The sequence below is a fragment of the Rhinolophus ferrumequinum genome, chromosome 8 (genome assembly GCF_004115265.2).
Source record: "Rhinolophus ferrumequinum isolate MPI-CBG mRhiFer1 chromosome 8, mRhiFer1_v1.p, whole genome shotgun sequence".
In the NCBI taxonomy this organism is placed as follows: Eukaryota; Metazoa; Chordata; class Mammalia; order Chiroptera; family Rhinolophidae; genus Rhinolophus; species Rhinolophus ferrumequinum.
The window spans coordinates 44,399,024-44,418,404 of record NC_046291.1 but is presented as its reverse complement, the minus strand read 5'-3'; the positions used below and the strand labels follow the sequence as shown (position 1 = coordinate 44,418,404).

The 19,381-nt window shown below is 35.2% G+C and overlaps 1 protein-coding gene across 6 annotated transcripts in view; it reads right to left on the bottom strand.

Annotated features, from left to right (window-relative positions):
• PDE1A (phosphodiesterase 1A) overlaps positions 1 to 19,381 on the bottom strand; it is a 316,130-nt gene that overhangs the window by 59,991 nt on the left and 236,758 nt on the right. For all 6 annotated transcript variants that reach the window (XM_033112655.1, XM_033112654.1, XM_033112656.1 and 3 more), the window contains 4 exons: positions 13,666 to 13,848; positions 8,573 to 8,639; positions 5,472 to 5,588; positions 4,467 to 4,607 (listed from right to left, as the gene is read on the bottom strand). In XM_033112655.1, the coding sequence (XP_032968546.1) occupies positions 4,467 to 4,607; positions 5,472 to 5,588; positions 8,573 to 8,639; positions 13,666 to 13,848 (508 nt within the window). The remainder of the gene's footprint in view (positions 1 to 4,466; positions 4,608 to 5,471; positions 5,589 to 8,572; positions 8,640 to 13,665; positions 13,849 to 19,381) is intronic.

The following is a 19,381-nucleotide window of genomic DNA, read 5'->3' as shown; positions in this document are numbered from 1 at the left end:
TACATTATTCTAAGGTTTCAGAAGCATAATTTCTAGATAATTTAACTGATGGGTAGAAGCTAATAGAGCTTTGATATGAGCAGGATGATGTAATTTTTATATCTGAATTATTTATTGTCTGTGTGTTCATGTGATAGAGAAAGTGTGTGTGTTTGTGTATAGGGCTTGGAGAATTTCAGGTCAGAATATCACAGTGACCTATTAGTTCCTGGTGCGTCCCAAAGAAGATAATTAACAACTTTTTTAGCCTAAATTATAGCCTGCACACTTTTTTTTCCCCTCTATCCCTTTGAATAGGCTGAGGTAGTTTGCTATAACTTACCTGGTATAGAAAGTGAGTAAATAATAATAATAATAATACATATCACATATAAGTTAATATCTTTAATAAAATAAGTTAATACTTTTTACTGATATTAGCGTATATGCCAACAACTATTATGTTTCAGGAACTAGTTTAGGTGCTTTCATATATGATATCATTGACTCTTCACCATCGTATTACAAAGTGATCTGTATTATTAACCACATTTTAGTGACAAGGGAACCAAAGTAGAGAGCAATGGAGCAGTGTTTCAAACCTATGCCTGAATGCCTTGAAAGCCTATACTCTTTCCATTCTTCCAAACAGAACAGAATTTCCACATAATTTGTAGCATAATGACATAGTACCAAATTTTCTATAGATTGGAGAAAAACTGAGTCATTCCCATGTATAGAAGGCTATTTTGGAGGTTAGTAAGTGGATTACAAGTTCCAAAAGAAATAGATGTCAGGTCATCTCTCTTTCTCCTACTCTTAGTATCAGAGAGAACACAATGCCAGGAGTCCTCAAATGCAAGTGTTCCCTTGCCAAGAGACATTTGGAGGTGGCTTGGCAACACTCTGTGAAGCATTTGCTCTTCAGCAAATGGACTGAGCTACTCACACCACTGTCACTGTGGCACAGAGCTACAAATTAATTAAGTGACAAAAGGAGAGAGAGGGAGACAGAGAGTGTACTAGGATCTGCTTTCCTCTGCACTGCCTACTCCCAGGCCTGAAGGTGTCCCATATGACATTAACGAAAAGGACAATGGCTTCATCGCAATCCATTTCAGGCAATGGTCCTCTAAATATTGTGCAGGTGATGGGCTGCATTAGTCACCCAACAGTGTTGGGCTGCTACTTGGAGTGCTCCATAAATGTCACACTGATAAGACCATCCTGAAACAGCAGGACATCAACTAAACACTAAAAGTAAGTAACCCAGTCTTCTCTATATCAAATCCGAGAGGTTTCAGCTAAGTGAGTATTCCTACTATAATTTTTTTTTATTTTAAAGACCAACGCATTTATATGTATGAAAATTAATCCTCACCTACCACCACTTTTTTCATCTAAAGGAAAACTTTTTAAACTAACTTTCCAAAAGCTGTTAAGCTGGCTGTGCAACTTAGTTTGACAAAAGAGTCAATAAATGTATAAATTCATTGCGCCTTTCCTTTCACCATCTATCATAACATCTCATTACTCCCTTTAGTTTAAGTGCATTTTCCTGATCCCAGACAACACTAACAGTCTGTTTTTTGGTAATGGCCAAACTAAGAGATAACTAAAGAGCGCAGTGGTATTTTTTTGCTAATGGTTGAGTAAAATCAGAAACAAGTTTTCAAACCAAACTTGCTAAAGTACAGTGAAGTTATAGTTACAATTAGTAAGTCCCTGTCCTCTTAAAAAGTGACTGTGCAATCTTCATTAACACCTCCAACTTTCGAGAAGTCATGTCAGGCTGGGTCAGATTTCCCCCGTCTTCCAGAGAGTTGGAAGGGCTTGTTATAACCTGGAACAAGCTTTCCTTTGCAAGTCTGAGGATAGTCACATTCTGGATTTGAATTTCTCTCTTTAGCCACTAATCCTTCATCTCTCCAATGTCACCTTTAGAATACAAGTTCTGAAGCTCAAATAGGAGACTTCTATTTGTGTCCCTTTACACTTGTGGGGGGAAAAAAGTACGTAAGTAGAAACATATTTTAAAAATCCTGGTAATCCCCCCCCACACACACCTGAAATGGCATGTATCTTCACATTGTACTTCATAATTTAAGCAGATATTTTATTATACTGAAGTAGGCATTACTTTTCCATTCCATGTTGTTCTAAGGAAATTTAATTAGTTCAGTTTCTATTAAAGAGTAAACCTTAAGTATTTCACGTTTTAGTTAACTTTTCCAAAGCCACAGAATTCAAAAAAAGAAAGAAAAGAAAGAAAAGAAAAGAAAAGAAGGAAATGCCAAATATTTGAAACGTAACCCACCTCGCCGTCAGATTCAAGACCAAGGCCTTAGAAAGGAAAAGCAAGAGAAATGTTAAAGCAACTTTTGCAAGTGTAACAGCATTGGCAGCTGTCAGGGGGCACTTTGTTTTTCACACTAATTGCCATGCATATCAATCCAAGTGAAAGCAAAGAATTCAAGAAACAGCTGTGACAATAAAGCCTTTTAAACCAAAAGCACTTTAAAAGAATTTGTGTGTGTGTCTGTGTGTGTGTGTGTGTGCGCGCACACACAGGTACACATGCTAGAAAGAGAAACAGGTAATAAAGAAGGTTATAAATATTATTTTTTTAAAGCTTGTGCTATTTTAAAGTTATATCTCAGAATGTTTGAGTTTCTACTCATTATTGGTAACCTCTACTTTCTCCCTTTAAAAGTCCAATCAGACTCCTTCCTGAAATGAATGGTAAGTAAAGTTAACCAAGGACCAAGCCCAGCCATGAGTACAGTTGATCTGGCCCAATGAACACATTTACACCTTAGGTCAGTAATGCTTATATGTGTGTATATATATATACACCTTAAAATGGGAAGACACAAGGTATGAGGTTCACAACAGATAGAGTTCAGCCTTCTAGAAGGTTACAGGAGACTCATGCCACTGCATCAATGAAGGTTGTTGAGATTTCTGCCTCCCTCCAAAGCAGGTTATATTAATTTGTAATCCTGTCATAAAATGCATATGTCTATTGATTGGAGATGAGATTACAAGAAAATCCTTACTTACAAGGCCAGCTGAGCTCCCAACTATTTGCCATTACCGACTACCAGTTATGTGAGTGCACCAGGATGGATGTCCTCAGCCATTGTTGCTAGCTGACCAAAATCAAGGAGGGACCCCCAGTGAGATCTGCCTAGCTGGGACCTTCGTAACCCCAGACCCATACATTAATAAATTATTGTTTTCGGCCACTAAGTTTGGGAGGAGTTTGTTATGGAGCAACAGATAATAGGAACACGGGGCGGGAGTGGGATCTGAGTTTAAGGCATTGATGGACCTGCAACATTTTGGAGGCAGAGAAAGATGGAGAAGAAGAGATCATTTCTTCTATTATGAGAACACTATCAGACGAATCATAGCAAGTGGATGTGTGCAGTAAAGAGCACACTACAGTTTCTCGGGGGAAAATGAAATAATGGAAAATGTCTGCATACAATCAAATTGGAGAGTTATAGACCTGTTATAAGTTTTCAAGATCTTTAGGACAACGTACAGTGGCTCTAACGGAATTTGCCTGGGACCCGAGTAGGAACACAGTCCATGGTGTAGAAAGATGAGATAGAGGATCTCTGGTCCCCAAAGAGCACTAGATCTGAGTGCTAGTGACACTTGCCAATACAAAGGGTGTGACTTTTGAATTCTCAGCAGGTAGGATGCATATTATGGCATTTGGCGGAACATTGTTACATGTACCTTATGACACCGCTTCAGCCTGGGTTGATGCATGACGAATCAAAAAGGTACTAAGATTTGGAAATCTCACATGGCCTACACCCGATTGAACCCACTTCAGTTTGGAACCTTCAGAAGAGCTGCTCCTCTCTTTTCACCGTCTGGGAGTCAGCTTAAACTCTGAGACATTACAGAAATTCCCGGCGATCTCATAGTTCCCATCATCTACTCTCTGTTGACTCAAGATTTTCCTTACTGGATCATTTATTTCGATTCATTCAGATGCAAAGAAGAGGAAAGAGAATTTGGAAAAATTCACATGAATAATTTCCCCAATCCCTATTAGGATTCAACTGTGAGGAGCAATAGAAGTAAAAGAGAAAAGGCTGCTGAGGTCGGCTAGGAAGAACCTGGTATGAGGAAGACCAGTATAACGTTCATTACAAAGACTTTTTCTCTGGGTCCCTTTGCTTTTCCTGCTTGATTGCGATGGTTAAAGAAATTTACCAACAAAAATGTTCTATAGTCCAAATTTTGGAAAACTACAGTATATTTTCATTTGCCTCTGGGTATATATTTTTTTAATGAGTTAGGATACTTTTTGAAAAATGTATAGTATGAATAACTCATTAACCCTAAAAATCCAAATGATTATTACTAATAACACTTCTATGGACATTAAAGATAACAAGGAGAACTTAGGGGAATAGAATTTAATGTTCAAAACTAACAAACTTTGGCTACAAAGATTTTCTTACCATGATACCTGTATGAAGCATTATGTAATGCACAGTTTGAGTGACATCCGCTGCGTGAATCAGATTGTGATAAGGATTTTTGTACTTGCTGTAACCAACTTCTAAAGCTTCTGCAAAGGCAATTAGGCAAGAAACAGGAATCTGCGGAAAGTAATAATTACGATTATATTTTACGCAAAGAGTAGCTCTAAGTCAACAGGAATACAACAATTTTGGGGATGGGACACATCCTTGAGTCAGATGTAGGCAGAGTTTCTTAAAGGTAAAAGTGGACTGTTCTGAAAAACCACATCATTAACCTGTTAGCTTTCAATCCTGAGAAGGGCTGTAACCCCCAAATGTTTAGGTAGATAAAATAACAGTCTTACTCATATTGTAATATTTAAATGTTTATATCTTCCAGAGTCTAGTCAGAAGTCTAGTGCTTAAAAGTCTAAAATTTCCCAATTGGAATTGGTGAAGTCTAGTTTTCCTATTTGTAATACAAGGGATTGAAATAAATGACCTTCCAGTACTTTCCACCTCTAAGTATGTCATGATTCCACAGATAATAATGAAAGGTACAGATTGCAGAGTACTTAGAAATCTGGATCAAATCTGTTGCTTAGATAGCTCTAAATTAAATTAATTAGAAGCTATTTCATTTCAGTTTAAGAAAAGCTGTCATAAAAGGTTTATTCTGTGTTTTAGGAACACAGAAGATCATATTTCTTTAAAACATAGCTTTCAATCTCTACAAGACTGTTCTGTGAGTAATTCAAGGGGATGTTGGATCTCATTGATATGAAGTTATAATGGCCTCATGATATCCAAGTGGATATATAGCTACGTCAGGGAGTCGTGGATGAGGGCTCTATCGTGTGCTGAACTCATACCCCTAGTTCTGTGACCTGTCAACTAGAAACACTATAAAATGCACTGATTAATGACTCAATGTTCTGTATTTTCATTGTTATTCAGATACCTAATTTTAAGAGCATTTCACTTTTGTTCCATATTTCTGACCTTGAAACGGTTGATAAGATCGTATCTGGTAAACAGTTCATAAATCATAAACTTCAAACTATGTTCTCCACTTGCTTCATTTAAGGCAAATACATCAAAAGACCATTTATCAACATCCTGTAGAAAAAAAAAAAAGGAAATGCTTTAGGTGGCAAACTCATACAGTTCTGTTTCTTTCCATGAAAAATTCTTGGAAATATCAGGCATGGTACATTCAACAGGTCAGATTTTAATTCAGCACATCAGACTATATTTTGACCAGTGTCTGATACGACAGGGCCACTTAGTATCTAGGGGTGCACACAACTGAGGCCATGATACTTAGTGTAGTGCTAATATCTTCCCCTTCATCCCAAGGTTACCCAACTTGATGTAATACACCTGACAACATTTTAATACTACCCTTATCCTAAATCTCTCTCCAAATTCATGCCAGAAATAATTTTTCCAGAGTGGGCTTTCATTTTAAGGTGGAATTCTAGGTTGTGTGGGTGATGTCAATTGAGAGATAAAGGGAACACAGCCCCAATTTCTCTTGTCCCACCCACCCACTTACTTACATTGCTTGAAATTCCACCCACTGTAGGAGTTAGTGATGTGGTTTAAATCTTTGCTATTTTATATCTTTTAAGACGCAAATACACTAGAGAGAGTATATGCTACCTTATTACTCACTCTAACCTTGACTGATTGATTCATTTATACTTTCCTCCAGGGACAGATGGTAAAATAAAGGAAAAGGGTCTTTTGATTGAGGAGGAGTCAAATAGTAATTTTGGCATTTCAGGCAATTCCCTAGTGAAGCGGTCAGGCCTGTAGGGAAAGAGGTACTCTAGGAAAGTGTCCCTTAACTATGGGAAAGAGGGCAGTGAGCAGGTATATCAAACCACTCTAGCTACGGTAGCATGATTTTGCTTAAGGTAATTCCAGGGCAAAAACTTGCGGAGGAGTTTGTAGCAAGTGATATCAGTCCTATACATTAGGGAGGTTTTCATGTAAAGTTTGAGCTACACTGCTAAATAAAATCACTGAAATTAAAAAATTTAAATACAGCAGAATCAGTGCTAATGACTATCAGAAATTATTAGCACAAAAGGTCCGATTACAAACACACAGCTGGTTTAGTATTGAACAGTAAGTGGACAACCTTAAAGCTATGCATTAATTTTGAATTTGAGCAAGCACTGGTTAGAACTTCATTCACTGAACGCATTTTTACAGAGGAGGCCAACTGTCTGTGCTGTAGCATACTAAAACTAAACTGAAAATCTGATATAAAGCATTCAAACCGTCTCTTTTAAGAATATTTCTTTTGAAAAATAGTAATAATATATTTAAATGGTCTTTTTAATCCCTTGGAAACACCAATCAAATATTTTTTTTGAATTGCTTGTGAATCTTTGCTAAATTCCTTGCATTTGGCCCTAATTTGATCTCTAAAACACTTGCTTTATCTGTTTGTCAATGTAAAATCTCTAAAAGCTCTGTTAGAAGGCATTTTAATATCAGTAAAGCTCAAAGGAGGCCAACAAATCTTTTATCAAATTCCAAAGCTAACACAGAAGAATTAGTTCAGACTGTGACAAGGCTGCTATTTACAGTTCCCCAGAGGCATTTCCCACTGGGTGAAAGGTTAGTTCTCCATTTCTTGGGGATTTTTATCAACAATGATGATTACATTTGGAAACTAATGCAGATGGTTGGCTTTTGTGTTGTCAGATTGAGAACAAAGATGAGAAAGGGGCATCTCAGGAAATAAGAATTATTTAACTAAAAATATTCTTTATTTAGTGATAGTTCCTCCCTCAACGTGTTAGTTCATATGTTTTTCTCTATACTACATTTTAGAAAAATGTTTACATTCTCTCATATTTAAATATTTTGTTAGTTGGTTTCCAAGCAAAGATTCTTAAAACAAATAAATAAATAAAAACAGTAGCCTTGGCCACAGTTGAGGAAATAATGAGAAAATCAAAATCTATCAAGAGCTGAGGAGTAATTAATATCCTATAATGTGACATTTCAGTTATATACTTTTCATTATCATAGTTTTAGAAACATAAATATAAAAAAGCATCCAAGAAAAACAAACCAAGACCTTTTCAAATTAATAAGATTAAAATCTAATGTGCATCAGAGAAAAAAACAAATGCAAAGGAGATGCTTAAAAGTAAATTAAAGGACAAAAGAAAGCAATAGAAATTTGTTAGTAAAGTAGTTTAATGCATCAGAAGGCAACCCAGGATATTCTTTTGCCAGTGTCCTTCAAATTCTTGGTTAATACAGGAAAACCACCATGAAACTGTTAGAGAAGACAAAGTTGAATTTCCCTCACTCAAATTAAGTGATAGAAGGACATAAGGAATGTTGAATGATAAGCCTACAAAAATGCTGCTGTAGAAATAAAAACAAGGAAGAGTACACACACACACACACACACACACACACACACACACACACACACACACAATGGAGACAAGTAAGTGAGCCAAAACCTTTCACCACTTTAGAGTTTCAACTTCTAGTTATTTCTCACACATTTAGTACTTTAATACTGCAATTGGACCTCAGACTAGGGCAGGTCTCAGAAAAGCAGATACAAGAGACATAGATTTTTTGTTTGTTTGTTTACTTTCTTAATTTTATCTTACTTTTTATATTTTCTCAAACCTATTATAAAATTCTAAACAGTTTTCTTCCATATAAGTTTTGTCCCTTAACAATATTTGACTGAAACATCTTTTTATAATGCATTCAAATTTTCCATAACATATACAAAACATGTACATTCTGAAAAGTCTTGGTGCGGTCTTAAAATTGAATACAAGATCCATGTATAGAAAGCATAAATAAGAAAAAAAATCACACGTGTGAGTGCACACATGCATGTACATTGATACAGTTTGTCAGTGTAAATCAATCCTCATTTAAGTCTACAATGACTCATGCTTTGGAACACATGATATTTTGTAAAATGGCTATTTTTTACATACAAATATGTATGCTGCACCAAAGACCTATTCTCATTTTCTCCCAGCCATTTAAAGAAGGTTTTTAAAAAATGACTACTTGAGAAACTAAAATAATTGAAATGATTTCACCTTTAATGTTATTATGACAGCCTCTGGATATGCCAAACCAACCATGTGATAGGACTTTCTGTACATCCTAAAAAAGAAAAATAAGTATATATATTTATATATATGTATACAAATCACTCAAAGTTTTCAACCATTTCTTAAATATAATGGAAAAGATTACTTTGACTTATTCACCTTTTATCATTAGTTACAGTCTTCCTTTGTGGCAATAATACGTATGGTCACCATTTATTAAGCATCTACAATGTGACAGATGTTAATATTATTTTGTTTACTCTCAACCACTCTATAAAGTTGATGTGATTTCAGTTTCTCTGTAAAGAGCTCTTTCCCCTAACTTCATCTTACTATTAGGTCGGTACAAAAGTAATTGCGGTTTCAAAGGTTAAAAATAATTGCAAAAACCGCGATTACTTTTGCACCAACCTAATAAAAAGGATGTCCTTTGTATGTGCAACATCACCTTCTAGTATGTCACCTAATCAATGACAGCAGAACATTCTTGTTTTGTGTCCATTTAAGTGCCAAAATTTTCGGTCTGGAAGTTGAATAAAATATTTATCTTATTGACTTTTTTTATAAAATGGAAATAATTGAGGGGAATAAATAGTATCATGAGAATTTGCACAGCTTTATTTTTTTAAGTTAACAATACTGGGGGAGGTAATATTGACAAAAAAATTAACTTTGTCCAAATTGTCATTTAATATCATTTAAGAAAGATTATACAGAAAGAACAAAGTTATTTCTATTTGTATAGTAACTAAATATTTTTATTAATCAGTAATTTGTTGGATTTTTTTGCGTCTTTCTATGGGCAACCAGGATGCCCATAAAAAAGAACAAATATAAGAAATTTCCCCATAGATTCATATGAGAATAGAATCAATGTGATACCCTAATATGTAGAAATAGCAATAAGCTTCTGTTCTATGCTTGTTTCCTCCACAAAACCCTGGAAACAAAGAATTCAACTGATTATTAATGTATATTAGTCTACAAGCAAGCTGTATTTCCAGACTCTATTACTATAACTTCTCCCCCTCGAAAGTGTCAGGACACAACCATAATTTAATGATTATATCATTAATTTATATTGGGGATTGATATAAGAAATAGCTATTTGGAAAATATTTCGCATCTTTTATAAAACAGCTATGAAAGATATTAATGTTTTGATTTAATGTACATTATATTAAAAATCCATAAGACATATTACTCAATTTATATGTAAAAGCTATCATTTTTTTAAGATAATAAAAGCCAAGTAAGTAATTCATCATGTTTTCCTTTTTAATCTTGACTTCTTGAAATCTCAGAATTAAAATACTGTTTATGTATATCTCTAGCCGAGGCTTTCTGGATAAAGCATCCATCCATTTTATTACAGAGACATTGTTACTTTATTTCCATGTTTCTATTTTATGTTTATTTTAAATGACTTTAAGTAATGTTTTGATGTGGCTGATCAGTTATCATAAAAACAAACCATCATTATCCTCTATTGAAAAACTTCAGAACAATTTATAAATAAAGACATACTAATTACTCCATTGAGACAGGAATGATTAGTCTAATCTTGCAGGGCAAGTTTTTTTTGCTTGTTTTTTTTTTTGAGAACAGTCTTTTCTGTCCATTTTTCTAGTCATTATGACTAAAAAAAATGGAGATATAGGGGAAATGGAAGGGTGCTAGATAAGAAAGAAAAGGGCAATAAAAAAATTAATCAGGAATAAGAAAGTTTAAAAATTAAGTAACATTAAACCAGTTTGATTTCATGTCACAGAAAGGAGTATGATGTAACAAAGAGAACATGTGCTTTGAATAACAGGTTAGCCACTCACTGGCTGTCTGTGAACTTTGGAAAGCTATTTAATGTCATTCATCTGTAAAATGAACACAATTATAAGCTTTTTATGAAAAGTCCATGACATAAATGCCTAGCATAATAAGTACTCAATACAAGGAAGTCATTATTATTATTATTATTATTATTATTCATATTACTATTCTCATTCTTCTACAGCCAAAACCATTGAACCAATTCTTACATTTTTCAGTACTCCCCGGGCTCGGTGGGCACTCTGATGCTACTGAGTTTCTTAGACTTGGAATAGATTAAGGAATGAACGTCAGTATATGCTCTCATTATATAGAATGTAAAGAAAGACATAGAAGAGGATTCCCCTTCCAAAGAGAGAAATTTTCCCAGTATCATTTTCTAATCTTATAATTGGGAATAGAATATTAGGATGAAAAATTAGAAATAGAAAATTAGGATGACTCATCCTGGAATCAGAATGAGTGTGAGAGAAAATTAATACAATTGCCTCACATGTGAGTAAAGATTAGGTTGGTTCGAAAGTAATTGAGGTTTAAAAGGTTAAAAAAAAAATTGTAAAAACTGCAATTACTTTTGCACCAAACTAATAGTTACTACATTACAAACTGCTAGAAAAGAATAATGAATTTCCTGGGCTTTTACAGGTGGTAAAAGTCCATCTGGACATATGGTGGATTATTTTTGGAAGCTTTTACAGTAGATACAGAATGTAATTCAAAACTTTAAGGAAGAAAAAACAAAATTACCTTATGCCAGACAACATGCTAGGCAACAGACTATTTATTGTAGAACCGCGCAAATATAGTTGGTACTTTCATAGGGCTTAGTCAGTGGTGAAGAGGGACAATGAATAAGAAACAATATACAATTACAAACAGTGGTAAATGCTATAAGGTAAACCACTGGTTGGGGTACAGAAAGTGATGAACAGTATACAGAGTGATCTGGGAAGGCTTCTGGAAAGACAAAAAGGCCAGGCAGGGTAAAGAGTTGGGAAAATCATTTCTGATGGAAATCCTTAGCAGGATTAAGGGCCCCAAGTTAGGAAAGAGTTAGGGATATTCGTGAGGTTGAAATGAGACTGGTGTAGACATTCAGTCACGGATGAAGGTAGCATTAGATGAGTCTAGAGTTAAAAGGGGACCTAATCCTGCAAAACTGTGATACAGAAATTGCCTTTAATACCAAGTGGAATGGAAACCATCAAATGATTTTAAGCTTAATGGTGACAAGAACTAATTTATATTTTAAAACAGTACTGTAGAATGACTTGTTTGGAGAGGGCAAGTGAGGAAGAGGGTAGCCCAGCTGGAAAGCTACTGTCATACTTCTGACGGCAGATAACAAAGGTTTAGATTGGAGTTGCAGGAGTGGAAATGAGAAAATGAGTAGAGTCAAGATGCATTTGGCTAATAAGCGAATTGCCAGGACTGGCTGAGGTAGCGAATCTTGTGGGGGATGCTTGAGAGAAGACTCAGGGAGACTTTCTTACTTTCAAGATTGAAGATGATTATTTTTGAAAACTCAAGATAAACATTGCCCACTATTGTTATCCACTTACTAATGGGGATTCAAGGAAAATAGAAAAGATTTCATTTACATGTTTTTGTAGCACACTGATTTCTCCAAGACTGCTTACTAATTTAGTTACCAAAAGTACATTTTGATATTTCTTTAGGCAATTAAATAAAATATTTTGGGTAGCACATGGAAAAAATGAAAATTTAGCAAGTCAATATATTTAACAGACTTCTTCTTAATCTTCTACTGAGTGGAAATGGAAATTTAGTTGGTTTACTTCCATATTTGCTTTTCTTTTCAGTTTGCCAAGTTCTGCCATATTTTCTTAAACAAGAAAAAAATTTATATTCCTTCAGTAAATCAAACATACTTCACTACTATTTAGATATTTTCAATTTGATGTTATGAAAAATCAACAAGTATCAAACACTTGCATAAGTTATTTTTAAAAATAGGAATCTGGTTATAGAAATTCTTTCTCTCCAGCCCTGCCTCCCTGTTTCAGATTTCTAGTTCCATCTGGCAGAGTTGGGACCAGTTTATGTACTGAAGGGTAGGGGGCGGGGGTCACCTCACCAAACTAATCAAATTGCTAGTTACGAGGATACTTTTATCAAAGCCCATTAGATATGATTAAGAAATGCTCAAAATAATTTGAATAATCATTGAGTGGTTGTAATTATGGGTAATACAGGCACAAACCGAGATCCTAGAAGCTTTATGTGCGGTGGTTATAATACATCTTTACGTCACATTGACTACTTCTTGCAATGCTTTCTCATTTGCATTTTTAGGAACCGAAGTGTGCTACCCATTCTTCCCTCAGCAGAGGAAAATTAAAGTTTATAGTGTACATTAGAGATAATGACTAGAGATGCCAGAAGATAAAAAATGATGTGGTCTCCATTAAGTTCAATTTTAAGTATATTGAAAAAAATTCTGTTCTTCAATTTTATTAGCTTCAAACACATTAAAATAATCTTTTCATATATAATTTAATATAATGTCATTTTTTTTTTAATCTGAGGGATTTCTAATACCTAGTTTTCAACATTATGAAATGTAACATTTTTGTTTCAAGTCTTTTTGTAGTTTTAGTTCTGGAACATCTTGTTTTGTAGACAGAAAAATAAACTGTGTTCTTTAGGACTAAAATTGAGTCATAGTAACATGTATTTCACATTATAAACTGGTGATTTGATTCAATGGTCCTAGGGGCCATCACATATCCCTTGCTCCAGTGACAGAACTCTTAAAAAAATGCTTCAAAAGTGGACATGAGAGACCCTTCCTCTCATAATGGGAAAAGAAGGGCCTCTTCTCTGTACTACAGAGAAAGGGCTGCTTGATTTTGATATGTAGTAGAGAATTCATTTTACGAGGTGTTACATTTTAGTCAGGTAAAATTAGTTGTGTGATATTTGAATGTGTTATAATTATTTTAGACAGTTATTCACAAAAATTCATTTGAGCTAAATGATCATTCGAAAATCCAAAGCCTTTGCTTTTGGTCTTTAGGTCAATTTAAAATAATTTAATCATAACTCTTACTTCCAGGACAAGAAATAGGTAAGTTCATCATAAAGTCCTAAATCTGTTCATTCTAGGTATACTTATGATTGTACTTTTCCTCAACAAGTAAAATATAGAATTCTTATAACTTTGAAATAGTAAGTATATGTTCTGTCTTACAAATTTTACGTCTTGAGATACCAGCAATTCCACTTACCTCTCCACAAAAATTCCAGCTTGAACAGCATGCACAATGCTCCGAAATTTTGGTTTTTCCTCAGATTTCTTTTTCATCATCCCCATTTTCCGTGTAAAGGTAGAAGCCAACCAGTCCCGGACTTCCAATGGGACTGAATCTGACTGAATGTCACTGAGCTCATCATCGGTGTCCAGCAGTCTTCTACAAAAATTTATAAGAATTAAACTTTAGAAAAAAGTGAAGAAAACTAATAGCAAAATGAGCATTGCAATAGGATTTAAAATATAGAAAATCATTCTTTGATCATCCCTCAATATGACTATCTAAAACAAGAAAAATGATTGGGTTAACATTTAGAAACCTCTGAATTTCTCAAATTGATCATCTGAAGGAAAGACTAATGGATTCGAGCATTTGCAGATTCACAAACATTTAAGTACAACATTACCAGTCTGGTGAGATCAATTGTTAATATCATGAATATACTATTCTAATAATGAGTAAAAAAGTAAGATAAGTGACAAGAGTTCACAAACAGATACCTGCTATTCAAGGAAGCAACTGGAATGGAAAGACAAAAGGGGGATTGAAGCCATCAAAGTTGTCTTATTTAATAATCTATGTATATATTGTACAGATATTACATGCTATTTGAATAAGGCCTTGGAGTTTATAAAACTCATTCACATGTGCTATTTCATTTGACTGTTATCTCTAAATTTTAGGAAAATAATAAGTACTCTAAAAAATATTCATTCTGTTATCAACATCACAGGTAAAGTGAAAAAAAATAAAGATAAAAACAAATGGATTAATCTGAAAACTCATTTTAGGAGAATGAACCAGTGTAAGTGAAAGAGAAACACCTCCAGTTAGGAACAAATGCTGTTTTGAGGGTGGAGATCTGATGGGTTTAGAACTTATGGCTGAGAAAATCAACAGAGTGAGTGAAAAGGTGACCAAGAACTGAAACCACTGCACTGCCACTCTCTTGTATCGCTCCAGCCAGATACATAACGAGCGATAATAGCTGCTGTTAGGCTGGTCAGCTCCAGTGACCCACAACTTCCTAAAGGTCTAAACTGGCAAGATAGTGTGAAAGGCTACCCACAAAATACAAAATCAGCTTGACAGAACAATTGGACCTCCAGGAAGAAAGAACACAGGCCAGCTCTGCCTGTCCCCTGACTCGGTTATTTCCTTGTCAATACACCAATTTAATAACTTAGAGCTATTTGGGGCACACTTTAGATTTGACCTTTGGCTTCCACTCACTTTGGTAAATCTCTTTGCAGAATGAGGCCTAAAGATTATAAGCCGCTGGAAGGAAGGTAGCCAGAGATGACAGAATAAGTCAACATACCGTCTCGAAAGGGCAGGAACCAAGGAAAGGGTATAAAAAAGAAGGAAGCCCACCCAAAGCACCCAATACTATCAAAAAGAGGCTCAAAAGATATCACCTCTTCTATGTGCTGTTATTTTTCTATAAACTCTCAGAGGACCATCATTTGCCAATATTTATCTCTCATGATATTAAATAATCATGAACGCATTTATGACATACTTTATGAAAAAATACACACAGCTTAAGTGCTGCAGTTACAAAACGACATGTACACATATGAAGATAAAAAAAGACTTACATAGTTGGAAGTTAATGTTGATTAATACACTATATCATTTTTAACTTTCTTTTGGGTCTTACGTTTGGATGTTTTTGATTTATCTTTAATACACTGACATTGAAATTTAAAACAATATTTTTTTTTCTCTTTTTGTTCATTTTAAATTAGATTCTTCAGGCAATTACAGCAAGATACTACACCATATGGTCTGAAAATTTCAGGGCTTATGCCATTTCTATTATTATCAATTATGCCTTTTTGTGATTTCTCATGTCGTGATCAAACACAACCACAGAGCAGGATTGGTGGAATGTGAACTGTTGTGGTATAATACTGCGATGTCACCATGCTCCAAGAATTCTACTGCTGTCTTGTTTTTATCAACTCCTCTAAGTAGAATGACAGACACATAGTCATGGTCACCAGTTGCTCCACTGATGGTGATGACTCTATGGCTATATGTCCTAAACTCGTAAATGGCTCAAGATAGATAATCCAACATGAGAAAATCAGCATACGGAAATAAGAGTTCACAGAGAGATGTGATACTTAGGAGTCTGGCCATCCTAAAGCAGGAGGCATGATGTCGTTTACTGAAAAGGAGATATAATCTCAGGAAGAAAGAGTGATGTGGATTAATTAATGGATATAGGAGCAAAGAACAACTGTGTAAAGAGAAAAGCATGGAATATACTATTGTATAATTTAAAAAGCAAATCTTGAAAAAGGAACAAATACCTCTGCAATGGCTAATTTTATATGCTAACATGGCTCAGTTATAGTGCCTACGTACTCGGTCAAAGGGCGGTCTAGTTGCTGTGAAGGTATATTTGAGATGTGACTAACATTTAAATCAGCGGACTTTGAGTAAAACAGATTACCATCCATAATGTGAGTGGGCCTCATCCAATTAATTGAAGGCCTAAAAGATAAAACAGAGGTCCCCCCTAGAGGAAGAAATTCTGCCTCCAGGCTGCCTTCAGAATCAAGATTGCAATGTTTACTCCTGCCAGAATTTCCAGCCAGTGGCAACCTGCCATGAAGATTCCACCTTGCTATCCCCCACAATCACATGAGCCAACTCTTTAAAATCTCTCTCGCTCTCTTTCTCTTTCCATTGCCTTTAGGCCTTTAGGTTAATATATATAATATAATGGCTAAGGAGATTACGTGTGTGTGTGTGTGTGTGTGTGTGTGTACTGAGTACTACAATTTTAATAGTTTTTTTCTTTCTTGAAAGTGTATACATTTTTTTGGCACACTCTATATCGGGATTTTGTTAGACAGAAAATTATCATAAATAATTATCCTACACATTTATCTAAGATGTAAAAATATCTGAATACTTACATAAGATTATGTCACATGCAAAACATGTAAGACTACAATCTGCCTTCATTTGATTTTTCAAATAAATTTGTGCAAGTTGCTTGATAAAATGGGACCTGAAATACTATAATGAATTTTGCTTTCAAAACATCCAATAGCTTTATTGTATTCCATCCTAGTGTTAGATGGCAGAGTGCGCATAATTATTTACTCTGCAGTGCTCCAAAAAAATGAAGAAACTAACAACATAAAAAAAAATCATTGATATTTTTCTTGGGAATTCTTAAAATGCACTCGACAGAAAAGAATAAGGAGTATATGTGTAAAGTGTACTTTCTGTTGACCTCTGAAAAAGGCTTCCACTGGTGTTTGATGTAACTTGTTTTTTAGTCCCAATGGAGTCAATAAAGCGTACAACGAGGGTTCCTACACATGAGCTATGTGTTGATGGGGCTGGCAAGCTGTGAAAACTGACCCTGCATCCAATCAGTATTCAACTGATCCTTAGGAGCTATTTATATTCCAAATTTTCTCTTGAAATCAGATGACACAATTCCCAAAGGGCTTATATTTTGAACTAGAAAGTTTGTAGGGGAAGGGAATAAAGAAGGAGGCGGTCACGGAAGGAGAGGTCATGGGATTTTGACTCTTACAATTATATCAGTGAAAATATTTCTTTTCACAGTGGACTCTTGGAAAATTATTATACCCGTGTACCCACATAGTTATTTCCAGGTAATAGGTGCCCACATTTACACCTATTTATTAAAATTCAAGTGCTGGATGAAACTGGGAGAAACTGGCTTCCCTAGTTTGAAATTTTCTTGTTCCTGTCTTGCTATTATTATAAAGGACATTTATAACTGTCCTTTGTAAAGGACATTTCAACAAGCAACTACTCATTTAATCCTGCCCCAAACATTTGCTGGGCCAAGGGCAGCAGCATATTTCTCCCAAATATCATATAATTAAATATCTTAAAGTTACAAGTGAATAAATTGTTAAATATGTTCTATCCTCCTACCTTTTAATAAGTTTCATAAAAGCCTGACAAGTTGAGTTTGAATGAAAAATTTTCAACTCTTATGTGATAAGGCTGGGTCATCTGGCTGTGGGCATCTACTTGACCTTCTGCTCAGGTCCTCACTGCATAGGCAGGCGGACACTGTAGCCTCCCAGTACAATCTGCAGCAACCTGCCCAGCATTGAAAGCAGCTGCTTCTTGGCCACTCTTTAGGGGGGGAGGGGTACACACTCCAACTGTGTCCTGGGTCCCCTCAGGAGGAAAGACCTAAGAATGAGGCCCATAAAGACTTAGGAGACAGACTAGGAGAACTTGGAGCAGAGAACTTTGGGGGGTCAGTGTCAATATGGTAGAGGGCACACTGGGTAGGGCACACAATTCCAGTGTCCAGCTACCTGGAATACAAAGAGGGGCATGGGTTTCCAGGTTCTTCTTGGCCTTGGAGAACATCACCCCAAGGGGAGGGGCGCACCCAAAGAGGGCCATTGTTGAGCACCCTGAAATGAGAGTTAGTGTCCCGAGAAGCAGTTATAATGACTCTCAGCTAAGGGTGGTACTGAACTCATATGGGATAAACATCTTTCCTGTGAGCCTTTCCAGGATGTTGGGGTCATTAAGAAAGGTCATTCTTTCTGCAGTATGGGTATTCTTTGGGGGTAAGTGGTTCTCTCATAGGCAAGCTCATTAATGTTATTTCTCTGATTAATACATATCTATGCTCTGAGCTGCCCTCTCTCCTGCCAAAAAAAAGAAGGATAACGGTAAAGCTTCACTCAGACTTTAGAACTATCTGAGGATATAGATGATAATGTCAGCTAACTTTATTGCTTACTTACTATGAACCAGGCCAGGAGTCAAGCTTTACCTCATTTAATCCTCACAATGTCACCATGAGGAAGACACAATTATTATCACTATCCCTATTTTACTGATGAATAAATTGAGGCACAGATACCTTAAGTGATTTGCTCAAAGGCACACAACCAGGAGGGGCCATGTCACTTTTTCAGCTCAAGTCTTTTGACTTTCATAGTCTGTATTTTAAACTGTGGAGCTATCCTTCACCTGAAATGCATGTTTCCTTACAAAGTACCCAGACTACCTTCATGTTTAGACAATAAAAATACCAGTAATCATTATTCTCTATCCCGTCTCTACCTTGAAATTCAGGGTTCAAAATAATTGATCTTAAAAAAGTCCTAAAAGGAGTTTGGCCCACCAGAGCATTTTCGGTTGGAGGAAGCTTAAGTTTATTTCTCAAGACTGGTATGTTGAATTATTTTCTCATAGAGAAATATATCTAGATGGTAGAATTTCAGGGTACTTTGAAGTACAGTAAATTAAATGTCAGGATAGGGAAAGGTAATACATTTGAATTGACATATTGACTTGTCAGTAACTTACTTCCTCAGTGCTAAATAAATTTGAGTTAATTTTTCCTAGCTACCCACCAAGGATACTTATTTATTATTTAAATAACTTATTTATTATTTAAAACAGCAGGCTCACAAATTGGTCTCAACATGGTTTTTTTGTTTGTTTTGCGTTTTGTTTTTGGCAGTTTTCTTTCCTTTTTGTATCTCTCTGGTAGCTTTGTTCAATATTTCCTTTGTTTTTTTTTAGTTTTTCTTTTTCTCTTTCTTTCTTTCTTTCTTTCTTTTCTTTCTTTCTTTCTTTCTTTCTTTCTTTCTTTCTTTCTTTCTTTCTTTCTTTCTTTTTTTTTTAAACTGTGAGAAGATGACGGTTATATCTGAGT